A 22,101-nucleotide genomic window follows, 5' to 3' on the forward strand; every position below is an offset into this window, starting at 1 on the left:
GTTGCTGTAGTTTATACAGTTTGGGATGTGCTTAATTATGTTGTGCACTTCTGTCTGAATATCTCGGCCGCTGAAGCTCAATCTCTTATACCTGTACAGTACCAGGTATGTGACGAAAGTCGTGATGTTTCCGACTCTCTGGACTTAATACCAACTGGTGGTAGCCCTTCTCTAAGTCTTGTTTTGAGAAAACCCTGGCCCCGTTTAGTAAATGTATCATATCAGTGATACGTGGGGCCATGTGTCGTTCCCTTCCGATTGCTTGGTTCGGCCGTCTCATGTCCACACACAGTCTAATCGCATCAGAGCCTTTCTTCGGCACTGGAAAAATGGGTGAGACCCATGTGGCGGGTCCCGTGGCCGGGTCTATGATGTCTTGTCCTAAGAGCTTATCCTCCACTTTCCTCTGGATATTCACTGGTATGCCCCTGTAGTGCTCGGCCACGGGGCGCACCGTTTCATCAATGTGTAGTTTTATTTGACTGTTACGCAGTTTTACGATGCCTCTGAATAGTGTGGGATACAGATCTTTTATCATGAGTACGGGGTCTATGTACTTCTGTACCATCATCTTGTAGAGTACATGCATTAGACCCATTTCAATGGCCGTCTTAAAGCTGAGTATGCAGCTGTTTTCGCTCCCCGTCTCCAGCATATGTACCAGCACTTTCTTTTCTTGCCCCTTCTAACAGCATAAACCCTCGAATTGTCCTTTGCACTTGAGGGGTATTGTGGCTACGTATGCATATATATCTACAGTTGCCGGGTTTAGCTTTGGGCTTTGTGGCAGTTCTTTGAACACCTTCTCACTGACTACATTCACTGTTGCCCCAGTTTCTAAGATAAATTCGGTGGGCCTTTCGTTCAATGTTATTATCAGTGTTGGACTGTGTTCAGTGGCCACCGAGTTGCCCAATGCGTATACATATGCCTTCTTTCGTTGTTCGCTCCCAGATGAGCTGACTTCAGATTCTGATGGGACTACTCTACCAGGTATCGCATGTGTTGTCTGGATCTCCGCTCTGGTTTCACACGAGTGACATACCTTCTCCTTTCTCTTCTCTCTCTACTGTGTCCCTCAACACCGGATTCCCGATCTTTTGGTTCAGGGTCAATCTGTCTTGGTGAGGGATGGAACGTTGTCGCCGATGGTTGGGACGTCGAGGGAAGAGGTCTGAGTTTATATCTGGGGAATGCTTCTCTGCCTCTCTCTCTCCCTTTTTCTCTGTTTAATCAGCACACCGCCTTGAAATGTCCCTCTTCGCCACACGTGGCGCATCGCTGGCCAATAGCGGGGCAGGTCCCTTCATGTGGGTATTCAAAGCCACATTTAAAAAAAAGTGGCTCTTCTTGTCTCCTTTCCTGTTGTAGCCGATGCACTGTGTCCACCTGCGCTCTGCTGTTAAAACTTTTAACTTGCGTGTCTATGGCCCTTTCCGGCCTCGCAAGCGTCAGTATTTTGTCTAAAGTGCAGGCGTTCTGAAGCAATTTCTGCCGGAACGTCTGAGACTCACATCCCGCAAATGATTTGAGACTGTAGCACCTCTGTTAGAGTAGTTTGCAAAGTCGCAATGCTTCATTTTGATTCTAGTCTCATGACGTAGGCGTCCATCGTGTCACCCTTTGCTTGTTTGGTGTTTTGGAACAAGTGGCACTCATAGTCCACATTAGTGTGCGGGGTGAAGTACGCAGACAGAGCTGCTTTTAAATCTTGTATGGAGTCAATGGTTGTTGCAGGCATCTCATCTATAATGTCATGTGTGGCCAGCCCTACTGCCCGTTTGACAAGACATTTTTGTCAGTCCTCATCAATGGGCCCTGTGGCCCCCATGTACAATTCAAAGTCCCTTATCCATCTGGCCCACCTTGGCCCCATGTTGCTGGTATCTGTAACATCAAAAGCACCTGTCATCTGAGCTGCCGGGAGTCTGGCAGTCTGTGTCGGACTTGCTCCTGTTGAGCAACTGGGCCTTGGCCCTGTGCACCCTGGCCTGCATCGTGGGCAGACATCCCCCTATGCTATGATGTGGACCTCCACTGGATGGTTGGCCTCCGAAATCTCTGATGGTCCCCACGGCCGCCTGACAGGCACGAGCACCGTGTCTGTGTGTGCCTCCAAAGTGGAAGGCTGCAGCAGTAATGGCTGCCTCACAGCACGAGCACCATTATCTGGTCCTCCCTTTCCCCCACTCATCGCCGTACTGCTTGTCACCGTTGCGGCCCGGAAATCACAATCGCTCACCTCGAGCGTTCTGATGTGGGCGGGGCACCATTTACCATGTGCAGCCCGGGTCTCCGGAACGTCGCAGTTCCCTGGGTGCGGGTGTGTAAGCGGTCGTGTCTCCTGACACCCGCTCCGCTCCGTGCTCCAGCAAGGGTCCACGCACTGCTAGTACAACACCATCGTCGCCAATGTGATGGTTGGGATCGGGGCCTCTCACGCTCGCACCTCGCTGCGCATAAAGGAGAGGCGGACGCGGAGCAGCTCAACAGTACGTCTTTTTTATTCCTCATCTACTTCTCACTGCTGGACACCGCCCTCCCGCGTCACTTCTCACCCTGCCTCCCACCTCCCAAGTACTGCGGTACTAGAGTGTCAACATGACAACCTTGATGTGCCATATGACTATAATCTAAACTGTCAGTAATCTGTTTACAGTCTAATTCGGAATGGTGCAGATGTGGAGAAAATCAATGCTAAACATGATTATGTACGTCATACCAGCCCACTTTATTGCTGGTGGTAAGAGGGGGTCACTGCACTGGCGGGAACAGAGTACTGGAGGTCCTAGATATTATTTCTGCATTGGGTAGGAAATCATGATGCCAGTATCAGATCGCCACTCTGATTCCTGAGCAATGGCATTATTGAAAAAGGTTGTGTTCGTTTTTTGCATGTGCCAGGACATAGCAGGAGCAATATACTGTAATCCACGTGCAATGATGGCTGTACTTTTTGGCAATGCAGTCAACAGTGAATGTTTAGATCACCTAAAACTCAATCTATGAGCATGGAGAAATGCTCAGAAACACATGAAAATTCTAGTTCCCAAGCTATTGATTCCCTAATCCTTCTCTGACGTGTGGAGCTGGTTCAGAATCATTCGAAAGAGTGAGACTGAACAAACATGTTATCACAAGTGCTTTTTCCAGTAATTTTACTAGGTTCATTAGAATGAGTGCATACTTTAGTTTGATAACTTTGCATAATGAAAACTGGTAATGTAAAATGATATATCTATTGATAACAATAATAGATGCTGTCTAGTAGCACTGACACTTTGTTTCAATAATACTGCAATCCGTAATAAATTATGCAGTTATTATACTTTCCCTTGTACAATATTTCAATCAATGCAACATTCTTTCATACAGTTGGATATATGAAAATAAAAACTATACTTAGTTTAACACCTCGCTGTTGAGAAGACTTGTTATCAGCTTGTACTGACTTCAAGGCAAAATCCTGGAGAGAAAAAAAGGTAAGCAAAGAAAATGTTTCATATGGTATGCAGGAAAATAATTAATATAAGCACAACAATAAATCAATTAGGGACAATTTGTAGTATATAACACACAACAGTCAACAATAGGGTTAAATGATATGATGAGGCCCAAAAGGCCTGTAGCTCATTCTTGGTGGTTGCTCAAAGGAACATTTCGAAAGGCTGCTACTTTTGCTGCTAGTGGCTGTACCAGACTATTTGTCATGCAAAATCCTAAGTACTTTACAGTGAATAGTGCAATGTAACATTTTGCAGCATTGGCTTTAAGTCAGCATTCCCCAAGGTGTACCCCATCAGTTAGAGATGGAGCATATGTTCTTCCTGTGTATGGCTATGAATAACAAGGTCATCAGAGTTCATTAACCACGGAGAGGAGGCACGGGTGCCATATAGCCCAAAAAGTAAGATGGTAAACTTGAATAACCGTTGTGTAGAAAAGGCTGCTTTCTCTTTATTCTCAGGAGCTATGGGAACCCACCAATACTTGTTAGTGAGGTCTAAGGTGGATATTACTGCGGTGCAAAGATGTCCTTCTTTGATATGAATGCACTCGTAAGGAGCGGGGCATACTTATGAGGGGCCTCAGTGGCGCCAGTGGTGCTGCAGTGGATGGAGATTACGCTGGAGGTAGTGTTCCAACACACCCAAGGAAGACCAGTTCCTGAGATGGGCTTAACTACGGTTGAGGGAAGCCCCCAGCAGATGAAGGATATCTGCCAGTCTCTGACAGGAGTGTACCACCCCTTCGGGTGACCCGGCTGCACCCGCCAGGCATCCAATTAAGGGTATAAATGATGGCCCTCCAAGCGGAGAAGGCCCGCCACTGCGTTCACCAATTTCGTGAAGACACGAGGGGCCGAGTTCAGGCAGAAGGGCAGCACCCTGTACTGAAAGTGGTACGACATAATCGTGAACCGCAGAAACTTCTGTCACGGTTGATCTATGGGAACATGCAGGTACGCATCCTTGAGGTCCAGGGAACACATCCAGTCCCCTGCACACAGAAACTCGGCTATGTGTGCAAGAGTAATCATCTTCAAGTTTTCCAGTGGCAAGGACAGATTTAGACATGACAGGTTGAGGACTACCCTCAGCCCAGCCTGGTTGTTCTTGGGTACCACAAAAATCCTGGAATGGTAACCAAAGCCCCTGTCTACAAGAGGAACTGATTCTATAGCCTGTACCTCCAAGAGCAAAAGGACCTCCCGTAAAAGAGCCGGGGACCAAATCTGACGACGAGGAGGAGAGGATGGAAGAGGCATAGGAAGAGGAAGACTGAAGCCCGTGGAGACTACAGAGAGGATCCACGGGTTGCTGAAGAGATGCTTCCAGGTGTCCTGTAACAGAGCCAAACGGCCCCCCACAGGTGAGCTGTGTTCCCCGAACTTGATGTCACTGCTTCTTGGAGTCAGAGGCAGGGACAGAGGAGGGGGAGCGGAAAAGCCCATGCGACATCCTCTGCTGCTTCCTCCTGTTGTCGCTGGGCGACCTGTCGGGCCTCCGTGTACCATGGTTTTAGAAGCCCTTGAAGCTGTAGGACGTGCAGGGTTTGAACTCAGACCTACCATGCGATTGAGGGAAGGACTTATGATTTGATTTTGTCAGGAAGTCCAAGGTGGTTTGATTGGAGGTTTTCTTCTTTGGCAGTTTGTCATCGGTTGACGGATAAAAAAAGTCCACGTGTTCAAAGGGCAGATTCAGGATCTGCTCCTGTACGCCAGACGAAAACTTTGTGTTGTGCATCCACATCCTCCTTCTCATCTCTATCCCAGGGCACAGCCCTCTGCTGGCTGTGTCAATGTGGGAGACTGAAGACTCTATGAGGTCCTGAAGAATGGCCCGGGCATCTTCCAGACCATCTCTGAAGGAGGCTTGCTTGTTCGAAGGGAGGTCGGGCTGAAATTCCCTGATCTCACGCCACAGCTTCTGGTTAGCCGGGGCAAAGATGACATCCGCGTTGGCTTGCCGCAGATGCAGTCCTGAGATGGAGTAACAGTGCTTTCCCAAGGACTTTGTTCTCCTTGGAGAGGCAACTGGAGATGGCTCCCATGGAGGAGGATGGCAAAGACGATGGTTTAGAATGCAACAAGGCCGCAACCACTACAGAGGAATGGGGCAGTGGGTGGGAGGCAAGGAGGATTGGCTCCCCGTCCATCAGCCTAAACCTGCTGTCCAACTTCTTGTTCTTCTTGGGCTTCTCCCAGACCTTCCACACCACCTGCAGGACAACCATCTGAAGGGGGATGCCAGACCGGATCGTGGTGTGTTTGCCCAAGACCTCTGCTAGCGCACCAGACTCCTGGAGGGTTTCCTCAGGAAGAGGGACGCACAAGAACTCCGACAAGGCCCTGAAGGTGGTCATGAAAGGCCTTAACTTATGCCGAGGGTTCATCGTCCTGGGCGTCATCGTTGCCATCGTCCCCTCCCCACTTTTTTACAGACCAAGGGGAATCCGGGTCTGGGACACAGATGCCAGCTGAGTCCCCCCAGGATTGAAGCCACAGACAGTCCAACTGCTGTTGAGGGGAGGTGTTGGTGGTACAAGAGGAGATTGGGGGCCAAAACAACCTGCAGGGCCAGAGCCAGAGGTGGGACTGGCACCAGAACCGGTAGCACAGGAGGAACGAGAGGAGTACCCAGAAGGAGGGCCGGGGAGGCGCCACCTGCGGGATGACCTTCACAATGTCCTTTAGGAGCCCCTTCATCTTAGGGGAATGCATGAGGAGGAGGAAGCGCTCGAAGAAGCGGTCCTCTCAAGCCGCCGGATCCCTAGGAGCCCGGCCTTCCAAGGCGCTCAACCTCCGCTAATGGTCAAAACGATGATGCTCCTTGTGCATGTGGCCGTACGGCTGTGATGGGTAGCTGTATCCCTGCATGGACCAGAAACCTGCAACGTAGGATCCGCTGTTGCTTCCGGAGGGAAGGAGGCTGGGATCATCCTGCAAAGCCCATTTAATTGGCGAAAGCACTGGCGGGGCCTGAGCCGGAACCAAGATGACCACCTGAAAGGCAGGCTCCGCCATGTGCCGCTCTGCCATTTTGAAGCCTCGTGTCAAGCCCTGGGTGTGAGGGTGTGGAGGCCCTGAGCAAAGAGAGGCCTCAGACACGACAGGATACAGCTTAGGTTTTGCACCCGAAGCAGCGGCAGTGACCTCAGAGATCCCACTGGAAGGCGCTGAGCCCTCAGCCAGACAGCCGGTAGTCGTAATGCCCTGATTCATGACCTCAGAGCGAGCTCCGGTAGGCTGAGAGCCCTCGGCACCTGTGCCGGTAGCCGTGCTGGTTCTAGCTGAGGACAGACTCTTGGAGGTGGCAGTCGACAATACTTTACCCCCTAGAAGCAGAGAATGAGCCCAATTGTCCTTGCAAGGACAGCCTGGATGGGCCCCTGAGCCCCTCAGCTTGGGAGCTGTTAGCCTGGAAAGCCTCAGTTCTGTCCCCAGGCCCCTCGGCTTGGGAGCCAGGCACCTTAGAGGCCTCAGGCCTGCCAAAACCGAAATCCGAGGAACCCAATCCGTGGGAATCCCGGGGAAGGAGTTGCTGCGCTGTGGAGCCATGCTGAATAGAGGGCCTACCTTATCTTGACGAGGGGCCCTGGAGACTAAGTCCTTAAGGTAGGGCAGAGGAGAAGTGTGGAAGAGCTCCCTCCACTGCGACAAGTGATTCTGCAATGCCCTGTGACCGAGAGCGCTGCAGGCCGAACAGGAGTCCCAGCGGTGGTTTGGCCCCAAGCACTCAAGACAGAGAGCATGGAGATCAGAGGCCGGGAACGAACGGTTGCATGAGGCACATCTCGTGAAGCCTCCTGCGGTCGACATGTGGCAGGGGAGGCGAGGCACCAAAGGGAAGTGAAACAAGAATTGACAAAACAAACAGGGAGCAAGTGCTGGCTGCCAGGTCCGACACCGTCCATGCAGAAAAAGGGACTGGGGTGGGGCGCAGGAGGACGGGTCCTCGGTGGGGCATTCCCACAGCCGAGGCTGCGCCCACACGCGCTATACTAAATCTAAAGTGGAAGCACATTTTTTGCTGCAAAAGGTTCCCTACTGTCCCCATGCTGTGGGACACCCACAAGGATGGAGGAAAGGGGACAGGACGTACGAGTAGGAGTTGATTCAGAATGAAAGAAACCCAAAGTTGAACATGCAGACTAGTTGTTTGGTTAAATCACAAGTGCGCAGGATATATAAAAATGGCATCCGGATTCTAAGAGAGAGCAGAACAGGTGTCGAGAGAACCGGCACATCCATGCGCAGCTCGCAAAGGCAAGAATCACATACTGGCATGGTGGGAAGGAAGGGGAGATGCAGCAGGCCCCTTTGGAGGACCGCCGGTATGCCGGTGTGCCACCCCCTCTGGATCCAACGGTTTCTCCTTGGAAAATACTTTTCTGTTGGATTTACTCATTTACTTTTGATTATGAAGACTTTTTACCAACTCTAAATCAGAAACATTTCCTTACACTCTTAGTTGTTCATTTCTAGTGTGAGGGCCAGATTAGAATGTTGTGGACACAAGGACAGTTTATAAGCTGGATGACTCGACACGGACTTCTCTTTAGTTCTAGTTTCCTAGGCAGGGACACTCTACTTAGTATAGGGATAGAGAGGCATTCACCCAATCCATTTCTGTTTAATAAACATGTCTGAAACTGAAAAAACTATATCTTTGTGTCCGCCTCTCATTTCTGACCCCTCACAACAGACACTGCATTGTGCAGATCCAATACCCACAATTGCAGAGTGCTCTGGGACTTTAATATGTAACATAATTATGCATTTTCTTCTCCATTTGTACTCTAACCGATTCTCACACAGCTACTTGTTATACCACAAATGTATGATAGTGGGCATTCAAAACAGTTAAGTTGGTTCCATTTACCTATCGGACCATGGAGTAATATCCTTGTTCCTTTATAGAAATCTTCCAAACGAGACCAACTCGTGCTGGTGGAGCAACACAGCTATTGCCTTGAATGAGTCGGATATTTGCCTTTTTTAATCGGAAATATGGAGTTCTTTCAATTTAAGGAGCCAAGTGTAATCAATAATTGGGATGCCTTTAAGGCAAGCATCATGAACACTGCTCCTCTGCACTCTCCTTGTAACCCCCTGGGTGAGATGACAATGCACAGCACTCTGTTCCTCCACAGCTAGGTTTACATTTATCAACCTCATACATAATTATAATTGTTCTTTTATAACACGCTTAATACCAGAGAGTGGTTTCTAGGCTCAGGATCGGGATTCAAATCTGTGTTGCACTTCGTTGTCTTGCTTCCAAGACAAACATGTTGCCCCAGAGTTATCCTTCCTCCCCATACATACATACATATAATTCAAGACCCTGACAAAACAAATTAGGATTGAAAGTCTGTGTGTTTCATCTAGGAGCAATAATTTTCAAAGAGCCCTCCAGAAATTAAATTACAAGCCCATCACGATGCATTGTAGGGGGACGAGGATAGCAGCTGCTGAATTAAAAGAGATATAAAATCTTGTCTTTTTTTTACATTTCTTTATTGTATTTTATAACATTCAACATAAAACAACAATACAACAAACATCAAAACATAACAAACCAATGGCACTACTTGTGGGGAGTCTCTTCCAATCAGGATAATGATGGTGCTTGCCCCTCTCACTGTGGACTATTCATGGGTATTCATCTTCTAGGTGCCTGTCCATTCGCCAAGCCCCATAAGTGTTTGGATGGCACCCGTGGGTGATAAGACGCCTTCATAGGGCTTCTCTCTTGATCTGTCGGGTGCAGAACCACGCATTCCAACTCCTATGGGTCCTCAATGTCAGTATCCTCTCTGGATCCCAGCTTTTCCTGTAGGAGTGTGTTCCAAGCCAGCAACTTGTTGGTACTTTCTCTCAACCCTCTCTGTACTGCGCCGGCCCATACCACTGTCTCTGCCAATGCCCAACGATTCAAGTCGGCCCACCATGCTTCGATTCTGGGCCCTGTATCGGGCTTCCACGCCATGGCGATCTGGTGCTTCGTCAAAATGCACATCAAGTCCTTCATCCTGGCTATGTGTGTCCTTTGTTTGCCACCCCTCGAGAATAGTCCTAACAAGTAGTTTTCTGGTGTCCATTGTTGCATTTGCACTCTGCCCGTAGCCGCCCTTGCCTTGATGTCCCACCAAAAAATGGTATTACTGGGCACCCCCAGAACATGTGGAGCATGTCTGCATTTTCAGCAGGACACCTTTGTCAGGTTTGAATGTCTCTGTTTCCCGTTTTGGATAGTCTTTGGGGTGAGGTACGCTCTGTGGGTAAGATAGAGCTGTGTCTGCTTGAATCTTGCATTTCTTAAGACCGTTTTTTTTTTATATGTTAGGACCCTTGTCCATTCCTGATCCGTGACGGGCTTCTGGAGTTCCGACTCCCATTGATCTCGTACCTGTAGCTTCTTGGTGTTGTTAGTTTTCCTGAGCTGTTTGTACAGCCTTGATGTTGTGTGTCCTCCTTCAGAGATGTCGTACCACTTATCTAGGTCTTCCTGTAGTTCCATTTCCTGTGTGAGATCCGGTCACCTCCTTTTGATAGTTTGGACCATGCTGTTGTGCAACATGTATTCCAGTGTCCTCTGTGAGGGTGGTGAAATCCACCCATTTTCCCTCCTTCCATAGGCCTCCGACCTGTGCCACTCCTTTAGCTTCCCAGTGTGTCTGTGATGTAGCCAGAGCTTCTGGTCTGCACAGGTCTAGCACAGGTCTCGTGTCCCCTGCATCCTCCACGCATTCTTCCATAACGTTAGCCACAGTTTGAGCAGGTTAGGCAGTCCATTGAACCAGGATTTTCCCATCCAGACGATTTCTCATAGATAGCAGTTCTGCAGTGCGGGCCGGAATAGCAGTGAGTCTATGGATTCTTCATCCCCCAACCATCGGACCACAAATTGCAGCTGCCCCGCTAGATAGTATTTCTCATATGCCGGCACATTGATTCCCCCAGACAGGTAGTCCCTTTGTAGTGCATGTAGAGCTAGTCTGTTCTGCCCTCCTCCCCACAGGAATTCTCTCCCTATTGTGTTTAGTTTCTTAAAATATTTCCCTGGTTTGTTTGTAAAGTAATATAGCACCCGGGGTAGGACCGTCATTTTTAACAGAGCTGCTCTCCCTATCATCCCCAATGGCAATGTCCTCCAAATCTCCATAGACTTCATCATTTTTTCTAGGGCCATAAGCGTGTTGGCAGTGTGAGTATGTGCGTGATCGTGATGTATGTCTACCCCCAAATACCGGAAGGTGTGTGGTGCCCACGTGAGACCCAGCTGTGGGTGATGATCCACAGGAACTAATCTGAATTCTGCTAGGGGGTATATAATGGATTTTGCTTTGTTAATTGAGATACACGATAGTTTGGCGCAGGTGTCTATTGCCGCCAATAGGCCAGGGAGGTTTTCACAAGGGTTTGTGATGAACAAAAGCATATCGTCAGCGTATAGTGACAAGAGATGCGTGACATTAGTTATGCATATCCCAGTGTCTGCATATGTGGCTCGCAGGAAGACCGCCAGGGGTTCCAGAGCCAATATATAGAGCATTAGGCATAGCGGACAGCCCTGTTTCGTGCCCCTGTATATCCTCTATGCTTCCGAAATATATCTGTCCGTCTTGACTCTGGCCCTAGGATCCTTGTAGAGCAACCTTATCCATCTAAGAAAGCCCTCCCCATACCAAAGTGTGTCAGCACCCTGAGAAGCCAGTTCCAATTCACAGAATCGAAGACCTTAATCGCACGTAAGGACGCTATTGCGCACTCACCCCGCACATCGTTGGTTTGATCACAACGTGATGTAGCCTCTGCAAATTCCACAAGGTGTTACGCCCCGTGTTACGCCCCAGGACACAGCCCATTAAGTCCGGGTGCACTAGCATGTGTATAACTCTTCTGAGCCTATTGGCCAGGGCTGCTGTTAGTATTTTGCAGTCCTGATTCATCAATGAGATGGGTCTATAAGAGCCAGAGTCTAGGGGTTTCAGGATGGGTAGTATTAGGGATTTTCGCATGCTGTCTGGCAACTGGCCTGTTTCAAACGGCTTAAGTGGTCTTATACGCTTTATAGAACTCTCCGGGTAACCCATCGGGTCCCGGGGTCTTGGACGTCGGTAGGCTGTCTATTACCGCTTCATCTTCCTCTACCGTTAAGGGGGCCTCAAACATCTGTGCATGTCCTGCATCCAGCTTTGGAAGGTCAATCTGGTCTAGTGCGTTTGCTATATCTGAGCCATGTGACTTGCGGGTGCTCGAGTATAAGTTCTCGTAGAATCTTGAAAAAACCTGGTTTATTCCCTCTTGGGTCCTCACCTCTTCCCCATCTTTATTTTTGATCATGTTGATCAGGACTTTCCAAACCTCGTGTTTGGTTAGCCAGGCCAGGAGCCTCCCCGGTTTATCCCCTTCAGCGTGTAGTCGTTGCGTATATTTCGCATAGTTTAGATTCCCCAGTTTCTCCCAGGTACCTTTTCAGTGTAACCTAAGGGATATCAGTTCAAGTGGTTCCTCCCCCCGTGAGCCTGTCCGCGATTCAATCCTCTCTATTTCCCATTCAATCTCCCCAAGTTCTGTCATGACCCTCCCTTTAAGAGCTGCCATCTTCCCAATCGCCGCTCCTCTGACTACTACCTTGAAGGCGTCCCACACTGTTGCCGATCTATCTACGCTACCCATGTTGAGGTGGAAGTAATCGTCTATTGTATCTTGCAGATGCCCTTGGACCTCCCCCTCCAGCAGAGTCTCTGCCCTGAAACTCCAGGTCGGTATTGGGGCCCTCCTGTGCGTGTATGACCATGTTGCAGTTACTGGGGTATGGTCTGAGAGTGTTCTCGCTCTATGATGCGCTATAGTAGGAGTATCCCCGCTTATCTGCATGCAGGTTCCTCCAAACGTCCTCCAGTTTCAGGTGCTCCAAGATTTGCCGGAGTGCTTTCACTGGAGGGACTGGTTTGTTGTATTTATCATCTGATCGATCTAGGAGCGGGTCCAATGCGCAGTTGAAATCACCTGCCCAAATGAATTCTGCTTCCCTTTATGGGGCTAGCCGTGGTGGCAATTTCTGAAAGAACGTTGTTGCATCCTGGCTTGGAGCTTACGTGTAAACCAAGCACACCTCCTTGTCTTCCAGCATCCCATGTGCCAACACCTACCTGCCTTCTTTGCCCTGTACTTGCGTTAACAGCTGGAATGGGAACCCCAGGGCTATCCACGTTAGCACCCCTCTGGCATAGGTGGAATAGGTTGAGCTGAACATTTGTCCACCCCACTTGGCTGCTATCTTGGACTGCCTGTGTCTCGTTAGGTGGGTTTCCTGCAGCATCGCTATTTTAACCCTTGATTTGTTAAGCCAGGTGTGCACCCTCAGCCTCTTGACATAGGCGTTCAGCCCCCGGACGTTCCAGGTCGCTATTGTGAGTTCTTCTGAGTTCAAATCAGCGTATCGTGTAAGGGCCCTTCCCTTCCCATGGACCTGTGTTGGTTCTCCTGCCTTCATGCTGGTCACTTGTCTCTGTGTCAAGCGTCGCTCTTGCTGCCTTGGTCGATCCCCAAGTGTCTATGCCCTCCTTATGTCATGTGGCTCCCGTGGAGTCCCCCCTGTTGGGTGGCGTAATGTACAGCCTTCGTCTCCCCAACCTTGTATGCCTTGTGTTTCTTGCACCACCATTCCATCTTATCCTTGTGAAGTGTTCTCCCCTTCTTGTGTCTTGTTCTGAACAGAAAACATGAACCATAAACAGACGACCAACAACCCTCCCCCTGCTAAGGCACTGCTGCTTCTCTTGCACTACCCTCCTAGGTGGGACAGGCCCGCCGCAGCGTGATGCCTTAGAACCGGCATCTGAACTTGGAAAACTATGTGGGCTTTTGTGTTCTGTTGTCTTCTGAGGTAGAACCAAAGCTCGTTGCTCCTTTATTTTTACTACTTCCTGCTTGCGTCATATAAATGGTGTCTTAACCTTCTTTCAGGCATTAAGTTCACACATGTTGTTGCTGGGGTAGGTTCTTGTTATTATTGCCGTTTCTGTCTCTGAGTTGAGGGATTCCCTGTTGGTCCATCCATGCGTGGGCCTCCTTCGTGGTTTCAAAGAAGCACAATCTATCTTCTCGTATCACCTTGCGGGGTACAGCAGCATTTAACGTATGTTCGCTACCCTGAGACGTTCTTTAGTGGGGCCAAAGCGCGCACGTTGTCTCTGGACCAGAACCGTGTAGTCCAGGTAGATTGTTATTCTGGAGGAGTTCCTGGTTATCACCCCTCACCCTCCATTCCCTCGAGAATTTTAATATTTTCTCCCTTTGTTTAAAGTTCATGATCTTAGCGATCATTGATCTTGGGAGGGTGGGGGGGCTCCCGGTTGTGGTTTTCTAGGCAGGGCCCTGTGTGCTCTCTCCACCGCAAAGCCTTGGGACAGCCCCACTACCCCAATCATCTGCAGCAGAAGATTTTCAACATAGTTTGTGGTGCCCCACTCCTCTCCCTCCGGCAGTCCAACAATCCGGACATTATTTCTTCGAGCCCTCCCTTCTACATCTTCTGCCCTCTGCTCGAGGATCTGTACCCTTTGTAATACATCTGATATTTGGGACTGGGTGGTGGCGATGTCAGTGGTATTGTTCTGTACTTGTTGTTCCACCGTACCCACTCGGTCCACCAGGGTCCTTACATCCTGCCGAAGGAGGCTCATGTCCACCATAACAGAATCCAGTTTGTTTTCCATAGACGCCTTCAGGGCCGCTATAGCCTTCAGTATAGGGCCGTCACTGCGGCCTCCTTCCTGCTGTTCGGAGCTAGTCACCCCCGTGTTCGTGCCTCACGAGGTGGATTGGCTGTTGTCATGTTTCTTGGCAAAGGATTCCATGCTGTTCTGTTTGCCTCTTCCACTCTTTGATTTGTCTGGCATTTTTCTCTCCTTGACGTTACGCAAGGCTCTGTCTCCTCCTCAACGCCTGATGAGTTCCTCGGGTTGCCTTGAGAAGTTTGTGTGGCACTCGCGGTTGGCTATTCGCCGTGGATACAGTCCTCACTTTTGGTAGTCTTGCGCCTGCAGCAGAACGTTCCTCAGAGAATCTTGTATGGATTTCTCCGGGTCCCCACAGGGATCTGGTTGGCATCCTCCCTCCCCTCACTTTTCTGCATAGATGTGCCTGGTCGATGGGTTGTGCTCTCCCATGTCGTTAAATCACCTAGAGTTGCTTACAGCGACCCCTGAGCTTGAGTCCACTTGCCGTGCGGCTTCGCTTTCCGCTCCCACTCTCCCCTGGGGTACAGTCTGCCCCTGCTGCTGTTGGTTGCAGGTGACCAGGGGCGGTCTATCGGTGGCAGCACCGCTTCTCAGGGTATTGGAGGCTGCTCCGCTCTGAGCCCTCTGCTGCCGTTGTCTCCTTGTGCAGACAGTGGCCCGGTTGCTCGCGCCGGGGAGCCTCGCTTCCCTTTCCAGTGCCTTCTTATCGCAGCTTTGTTTGAACTCCTTGGGTTGCCTTAAGGAGTTTGTGTGGGACTCGAGGTTGGCTATTCGCTGTGGCTAGGGTCCTCACCTTTTGGTGGCCTTCCGCCTGCATTAAAACATTCCTGAGAGGGTCTTGCATGTGTTTCTCCATGTCCCTGCGGGGCTGTGGTTGGCTTCCTCACTCCCCAAACCCGTTTACACTGATACGCCTGGTCAATGGGTTGTGCTCTCCCATGTCGTTAAGTTATCTAGAGTTTCTTACAACGACCCCTGCACTTGAGGCATTGTGCCAAACAGCTTCACTTCTTGCTCCCACTCTCACCTGGGATCTAGTCTGCTCCTGCTGCTGTGGGTTGCCTGGGGGTTGTGGATGACCTGGGGCGGTCTTTCGGTGGCTGTGCCGCTTCTCGGGCTGTTGGAGGCCGCTCCTCTCTCAGCCATCCGGTGCTGTTACCTTCTTGTGCAGGTGGTGGCCCGGGTGCTTGTGCTGGGGTGCCTCTCCCCCCTTTTCAATGCTTCGGACATAGTGCGGGTGCCCTCTCGTTGCTTTGAGCCAGCAGTAGATGTTTGGGTATAGGCCCGCTATGTTCTGCAAGGCCTCCCTGTCTCCAGTAATGCTTGTTATGTTCGCCCGTGTGCGGTCTTTCTTTCCCACGTGGGCACCCTTACTGCATGCTGCTGATGGTGTTGATAGCTCGTGTGCAGATACCCCTCTCTGTCCTCCTCAGGAGTCCATTTCGTGATTGGTCGCTTCTTAGGCACGCTCTGCTGTGTGCTCTGGGTGGGACCTCTAACCCCAGCCTGCCAGAGGTGTTGTGGGTCTGGGCACTATTTCATCCCCTCGGTCTTGCCTCTTTGTTGGTCTCTGCACCTATACAGAGCTAAAATGAATTGTGGCTACTCTCGTCCGCCAACTTGGGCCTTGGTCAGTGTCCCAGGAGGGGATGTACGCTGTTGGGGTGCGCAAGCTTCAGGTCCTGTAGTCTAGGCAGTTTAGAACTACAACAGTTGGGTGCAGGGGGCCCAGGTGGGTTTTGTCCTCCCACATGTCAACTACATGTATGTGTTGGTTCCCTGGTCCCCTGGGTGGATACCCTGAGTTTGCCTCCTTTTCTGGCTCTTGGGTGTGTACAGGGATCTCCTCGCCCTCCCCCTCACCTCGAGATTTGCCGGCTGCTGGGTTTTAGGAGCTGGGTCTGTTCATTCTCCCCTTCGCCTCAGGGTGTTTAATGGCCTTTTCTCTCCTTCCTTTCTTGGTGTGTCTGCCCTTTGGTTTGAGGGCAGGGAAGTGGATGCACTCAATGTCTCTTCCAGTGCGGTGTGGGACGGTCCCCACACCACGGCAAACTGCCTCGTCTCGAGTCGGTCGGGAAGAGGTGCTGTTCTTCCTGCGTTGGTCCGTGCTCCCTGGGAGGGGGGGGGGGGCAATGTTGGCCGCTTGCTTCCCGTTGACCACCTAGGCTGCTGTACTTGTGCCTCAGCCAGAGTTCTGCCCTTCACGTGGGTGTGCTGCAGTCTCCCTCCTGCGCCGTGTTATGGATGCTTGGTGGGGGGGGCAGGTGGGAGAGAGGGGGCTGTGCGCTGCCCGGCAGCACACCCTTTCTTCTCATCTCGAGCCATCGCCCCCTCACTGATCATCCCAGGTTCACCATGGCGCAGTGCCAGGCGCCACTGCTGCGCTGACGGCCTCCCGTTGCTTCTGCCCTCTGCTGCCTCTCCTCCATGGTACGCTCATCTGCCGCAGCTTCTCCACCTAGTGGACTTCAAATTAGAAGTGAAGTCAGGTCTTCCTCGTGGTTTCTCTCCGACTCGGACAGCGCTACAGTATCTGGTCCCGTATCACCTGCATCCGCTGGCTTCGGCACTCACTCATCGGCTTCTTCTCAGAGTTGGAGCCAGCACTCATTGGCCATCTTGCCCTCTGTTGCGCTGCCTCTCCCGATCTCGTATTCTGGAGTTCTGACTAGTTTTCACGCCGCAAGCTTCCCCCTGGACAGTCCTCAGATCCTCCCACATCTTTATACTGCCTCTAGTACAAGTTTTAATGAATATCGGGCCAGTTTGGCAATCTCATAATCAGGATCAGTATGCAGCTCCGAATTCGTGCTGCTCACCGCATGGTCGCCAAGCCACGCTCCCTAAAAGTTATCCATAGTCGGTATGGCAAATTACTGGCAAAATATTTCAAAATGAGAGCAGCTAAGCCCAAATAGCAGCTGCAAGAAAGCGAGACAGAGGTTTATTGTACCGCCGGAGAGAGATATTGCTAATTACTTTCTCCATTGTATAAGACTTACACTCTGTTAAACCATTTCCTTTTCCGCCTCATATTAACAAATTCCTTAATGAAACCGCTCTCCCCAAGCACAATGAATAGTTGAAAAACAACCTATTGCATCAATACAGAAACTCACAGCAGATAACACCAAAGGTGTCTGCCAAATAACTGCAAAACAGTCTGAAACTCTTTTCACATACTGTGGGCATTTCATTTATAAACCATTGTACACTTGATGCATTATTTTCCCAATTCACCGAAAGTGCTACAGGACAATCTAAGGGAAAGCAATTTGTGTAAATTGGTGCATATTTCTTCATTGACCTCTCAAGAGGAAGGAACAAGTTACTTACCTGTAACTGTTTTTCTCCAGCATGGGTCTGGCATGGATTCACATGCTCATGAATATTCCCCGTCGTCAGGCTGGGAATCCTCGGTAAAGAAAAAACCAGTATCAGTTTTGTTTCTGATCTGTCTTTCGTAGTAATAACCAATCACTGATCTCTGCGTCATACTGACCACAGCCAATGACTGCCCTCTACCTAAGCCCCGCCTCTGGCAGCCATCTTCAGATTTGGAAGCACGTGAAGTGGCAGTATGACCAAGTGAAGAGCCGCAGAGGGGTAGGCGGGAGGGTTCGCATGTGAATCCATGCCAGACCCATGCTGGAGAACAACAGTTACAGGTAAGTAACTTGTTCCTTCTCCAGCATGGGGTCTGGCATGGATTCACATGCTCATGAATAAAGAATACATAGCAGTACACACATGCACAACCACGGGAGGTGGCAAAGGCTCAACATTAAGCATTACATCAAACTCAACATTAAGCATCTTACCTCCTCACCAGGCTCACCTCAGGCGAACAGGTTGCGCAGCACTGCTTGGCCGACCCTGGACTCCTCCCTGGAATCCCAGTCGACGCAGTAGAATTTCGTGAAGGTGTGCGTCGACCTCCACGTAGCAGCCCTGCATATGTCCAGCAGGGGCACACCAGATAGGAACGCCGTGGTAGCTGCGATCGCTCTGGTGGAATGGGCTCTCGGACGGCCAGGCAGCGGTCGGTTTGCCAACCGGTGACAGTACATGATACAGCCGGAGAGCCATCTGGAAATGGAAGCCTTCGAGAGAGCCTTCCCCTGATTGACAAGTCCAAAGTTCACAAAGAGTTGTGACGTCTTCCGAAAACACTTCGTGCGGTCCACGTAGAACTTCAGCGCTCTAGCCACATCCAGCGAGTGCAAAGTCCTCTCAGCCGGCGACGAAGGCGACGGGAAGAACACAGGCAACACCAGGGGTTCGTTGAGATGGAAGTCCGACGGTACCTTGGGCATGAAGGAGGGGTGCGTCCTGAGCACTACCCTCGTGTATTGAAAAGTCAAGTACGGGGCCTTGCAGGAAAGGGCCTGGATCTCTCCCACTCGTCGTGCGGAGGAGATGGCCACAAGAAACGCTGTTTTCCACGACAGAAATTTCAACGGAGCCGAGTGCAGAGGCTCGAACGGAGGTCCCATGAGCTTGGTCAGTACCACGTTGAGCTCCCACGCCGGGGCCGGAGCCTTCACCAGTGGGAACGATCTGAACAGTCCCTTCATGAACTCTTTCACCAGACGATGAGACCACAAGGACGTCCGCCCCGTGGTTCTGGTGTATCGGGAGATCGCAGCAAGATGAATCTTGATGGACGCGTGTGCCAGTCCAGCTTTGGCCAGCGTCAGCAGGTACGGCAGTACTTGGGGAGCCGTAATCCGTAGAGGGTTAATCTTCTGTGCGTGCCACCAGACAGAGAACCTCTTCCATTTGTGTCCGTAGCATTTACGAGTCGAGGACGCCCTGGCCTTTGCAAGAACCTCTCTGCAGTCGGCCGGTATGTCGTATCCTCCAAACTCTAGCGCTGCAGGAGCCAGGGCTGCAAGTTCAGCGATTTCGGGTCATGGTGGAGGATGGCGCCTCCTTCCCTGGAGAGTAGATCCGCGTCCACCGGCAGCTTGATCGGCGGGGACGCTAACAAGTCCAGAAGGTCCGGGAACCATATCTGCCTCGGCCACGCAGGTGCGACGAGGATCATCCTGCACCGTGACCTCTTGAGCTGGTTGACGAGCCGGATTAGCAGTGGCAAAGGAGGGAACGCGTAGAGGAACAGGCCCTCCCAGGGGAACGAGAAAGCATCGCCCATGCTCCTCGCCTGGGGAAACTTGCTGGCGAACCTCCGGCACTTGGAGTTCGTCGCCGTCGCGAACAGGTCGATCTGGGGTGTGCCCCACCGTCGGGAGAGGCGATCCACTAGATCCTGCCGTAGCTCCCACTCGTGGCACGAGCGCAGCTCCCTGCTGAGTGAGTCGGCGATGGTGTTTTTTATCCCTGCCAGATGAAACGGCACCAGAAATATCCTTTGGGCGACGGCCCAATGCCACAGGTCCTGCGCCTCCTTGGACAGTGCTGGGGACCTGGTTCCGCCCTGTTTTCTGATGTAAAACATGGTGGTGGTGTTGTCGGTGAAGATCCTCACCACCTTGCCCTTGAGGGACAGAAGGAAGGACCTGAGGGCCCAAAACACTGCACGGAGCTCCAGGACGTTGATATGTAGGGATTTCTCCGTCGGGAGCCAAAGGCCTCTTCCGTGCAGATTTTCGGTGTGCGCTCCCCACCCTTCCAGGGAGGCATCCGTGGTCACTGTCTCCTGGTGGGCTGGGGTCTGGAAGGCCATGCCCGCCGTCAGATGCGCGCGGGTGCCCCACCACCGGATCGCTCGTCGGAAACTCTCGTCGAGTGTGATCCTTTCCTCGAAGCTGCCCGTCGTTTGGATCCAGCGCGCGTCCAGGAACTCCTGCAACGGGCGCATCCGGAGCCTGCACAAGGGAATGAGGTAGATGCAGGAAGACATCATTCCGAGGAGGGACTTGATGGACCTCACCTTGGCCGCGTCGGCCACCAACATCCGCTGCACCTTGCCCAGGATGGTCCTGGTCCTCTCCTCCGACGGGGAGGCCAGAAGGGACACTGTGTTGAGCCTCGCTCCCAGAAACAGAGCGTCTTGCGCGGGTACCAGGTGAGATTTGGCGTAGTTCACGGAGAATCCCAGGTCCGTGAGAAGTTGGACGGTCCTTGCCGTGTGAACCACGGCGAGCTCCCTCGTCCTGGCTCGGATGAGCCAGTCGTCCAGGTAGGGGTAGACGTGGACCCCCTCGCGGCGAAGCTGCGCCGCCACCGGTGCGAGGCACTTGGTGAATACCCTGGGTGCCGACCGTAGTCCGAAGGGGAGGGCTTTGAACTGGTAATGACGCCCTTGAACCACAAACCTGAGGAATTTTCGGTGCCCCTTTAGGATGGGAATATGGAAGTAGGCATCCTCCAAATCCAACGACGACAGGAAGTCTCCTTCCTCCAGCTGACCCAGGACGTGCTGGAGGGTGACCATCCGGAACTTCTGCGCCTTGATGAACTTGTTCAGACGTCGCAGGTCCAGGATGGGGCGCCATCCCCCCGTCTTCTTCTTCACGAGGAAGTATCTCGAGTAAACTCCGGAGCCCCGAAGCCTCTTTGGGACGAGTTCGATGGCGCCCTTCCTGAGCATCGCCTTTACCTCCAGGAGAAGTTGAGGGACATGAAGTTCTTTCCTGGCCACGGGGGGGACGTGCGGACACCTTCTTTGAAACTCGAGCGCGTGGCCCCGGGCCAAGGCGTCCAGCACCCAACGGTCGGTGGAGATGGACTCCCACACGCTGACGAAGCTCGCCAGCCGGCCTCCCACCTGGGTGCTTCGGTGGGGGCCCGACCCCACGGCCGGTTCAATCCTGCTTCGACGAGGCTTTGCCGCCTTGACCTCCTTGGCGACGACGGCGGGGTCCGCTAGACTTGCCTCGTCCTCTGTAGGCCTCCTGAGACGACGAGCGGGCCGCTTGACGGTAGGTGGAGGAACCGCCGCCGGAACCTTTGGAGGCGCCCTTGCCTCCGCTGCTCCGAAAGGGCGTCCGTCGTTGTTGCAGAACTCCAAGGGCCCGGGCCGTCTCAGTGTCCGCTTTAATGGCCTGAAGGGAATCGTCCACTGTTTTCCCAAACAGGTTGTTCCCATCGAAGGGCATGTCCAGGACTCTGGTCTGAACGTCTTGACGGAAGTCCGTAGCCTTGAGCCATCCACGCCGCCTAAGGCAAACGCCGTTGCCCAACTGGCGGAACCCAGTGTCGGTGATGTCCGTCGCAACGGTAATGGTGTGGTCCGAAGCCACCTCACCTTCCTGCAGGATCTCCAGGGCCTCTGCCCTCTTGTCGTCCAGCAGGAAGTCCAGCAGGGGAGCCAGTTTGTACCAGAGCTCCATGTCGTAGCGGGCCACGATAGCCAAGGCGTTGGCCGCTTTAATCGTCGTCGCTGCAGACGAGATGACTCTGCGTTCCATAGCGTCCAATTTCTTTCCCTCGCCGTCCGGTGGGGAAGTCGATGTGGAGGCCGCACCCCCCCCCCGCTTTCTTCCTGGCCGCCGCGGAGACGACGGAGTCCGGGGTAGGCTGCGCCCGGAGGCACAGGGGGGCCGTGTCCGGGACCCGGTACTTCTTCTCGTACCGGTCTCTTCTAGCTGGCGTCGTGGAAGGGTTCAATAGAGGCACTGCGAGGACCGTCTTCCTCTTGGCCTCGCGCCGTTGATAAAGGAATCCTTCCTTTTTCTTCTCCTCAGGGCAGAGTTGGAAAAGCTCGGATGCCCTGGCGATCATGGAGTGGAACGATCCAATCTCGTCGGGCGGAGAAGCCCTGGTGGGAGGTGACGACGGCAGATCCTCGTCGTATACCTCGTCGTCCGTACCCGTCGCTGCCGTGTCAGTCCCCGTATCATCCCCTCGGGTGGACGGGGAGGAGGGCTGGATGGG

At 52.1% G+C, this 22,101-nt stretch overlaps 1 protein-coding gene across 5 annotated transcripts in view; it reads right to left on the minus strand.

Annotated features, from left to right (window-relative positions):
• The window catches only part of SCAPER (S-phase cyclin A associated protein in the ER), a 4,210,252-nt gene that overhangs the window by 22,320 nt on the left and 4,165,831 nt on the right, over nt 1-22,101 (minus strand). For 4 of the 5 annotated variants that reach the window (XM_069624455.1, XM_069624453.1, XM_069624454.1 and 1 more), the window contains one exon: nt 3,403-3,466. In XM_069624455.1, the coding sequence (XP_069480556.1) occupies nt 3,403-3,466 (64 nt within the window). The remainder of the gene's footprint in view (nt 1-3,402; nt 3,467-22,101) is intronic. The other variant, XM_069624452.1, reaches the window with a different exon arrangement.

This window comes from Ambystoma mexicanum, chromosome 11 (genome assembly GCF_040938575.1).
Source record: "Ambystoma mexicanum isolate Mex_15411 chromosome 11, UKY_AmexF1_1, whole genome shotgun sequence".
NCBI classification, from domain to species: domain Eukaryota; kingdom Metazoa; phylum Chordata; class Amphibia; order Caudata; family Ambystomatidae; genus Ambystoma; species Ambystoma mexicanum.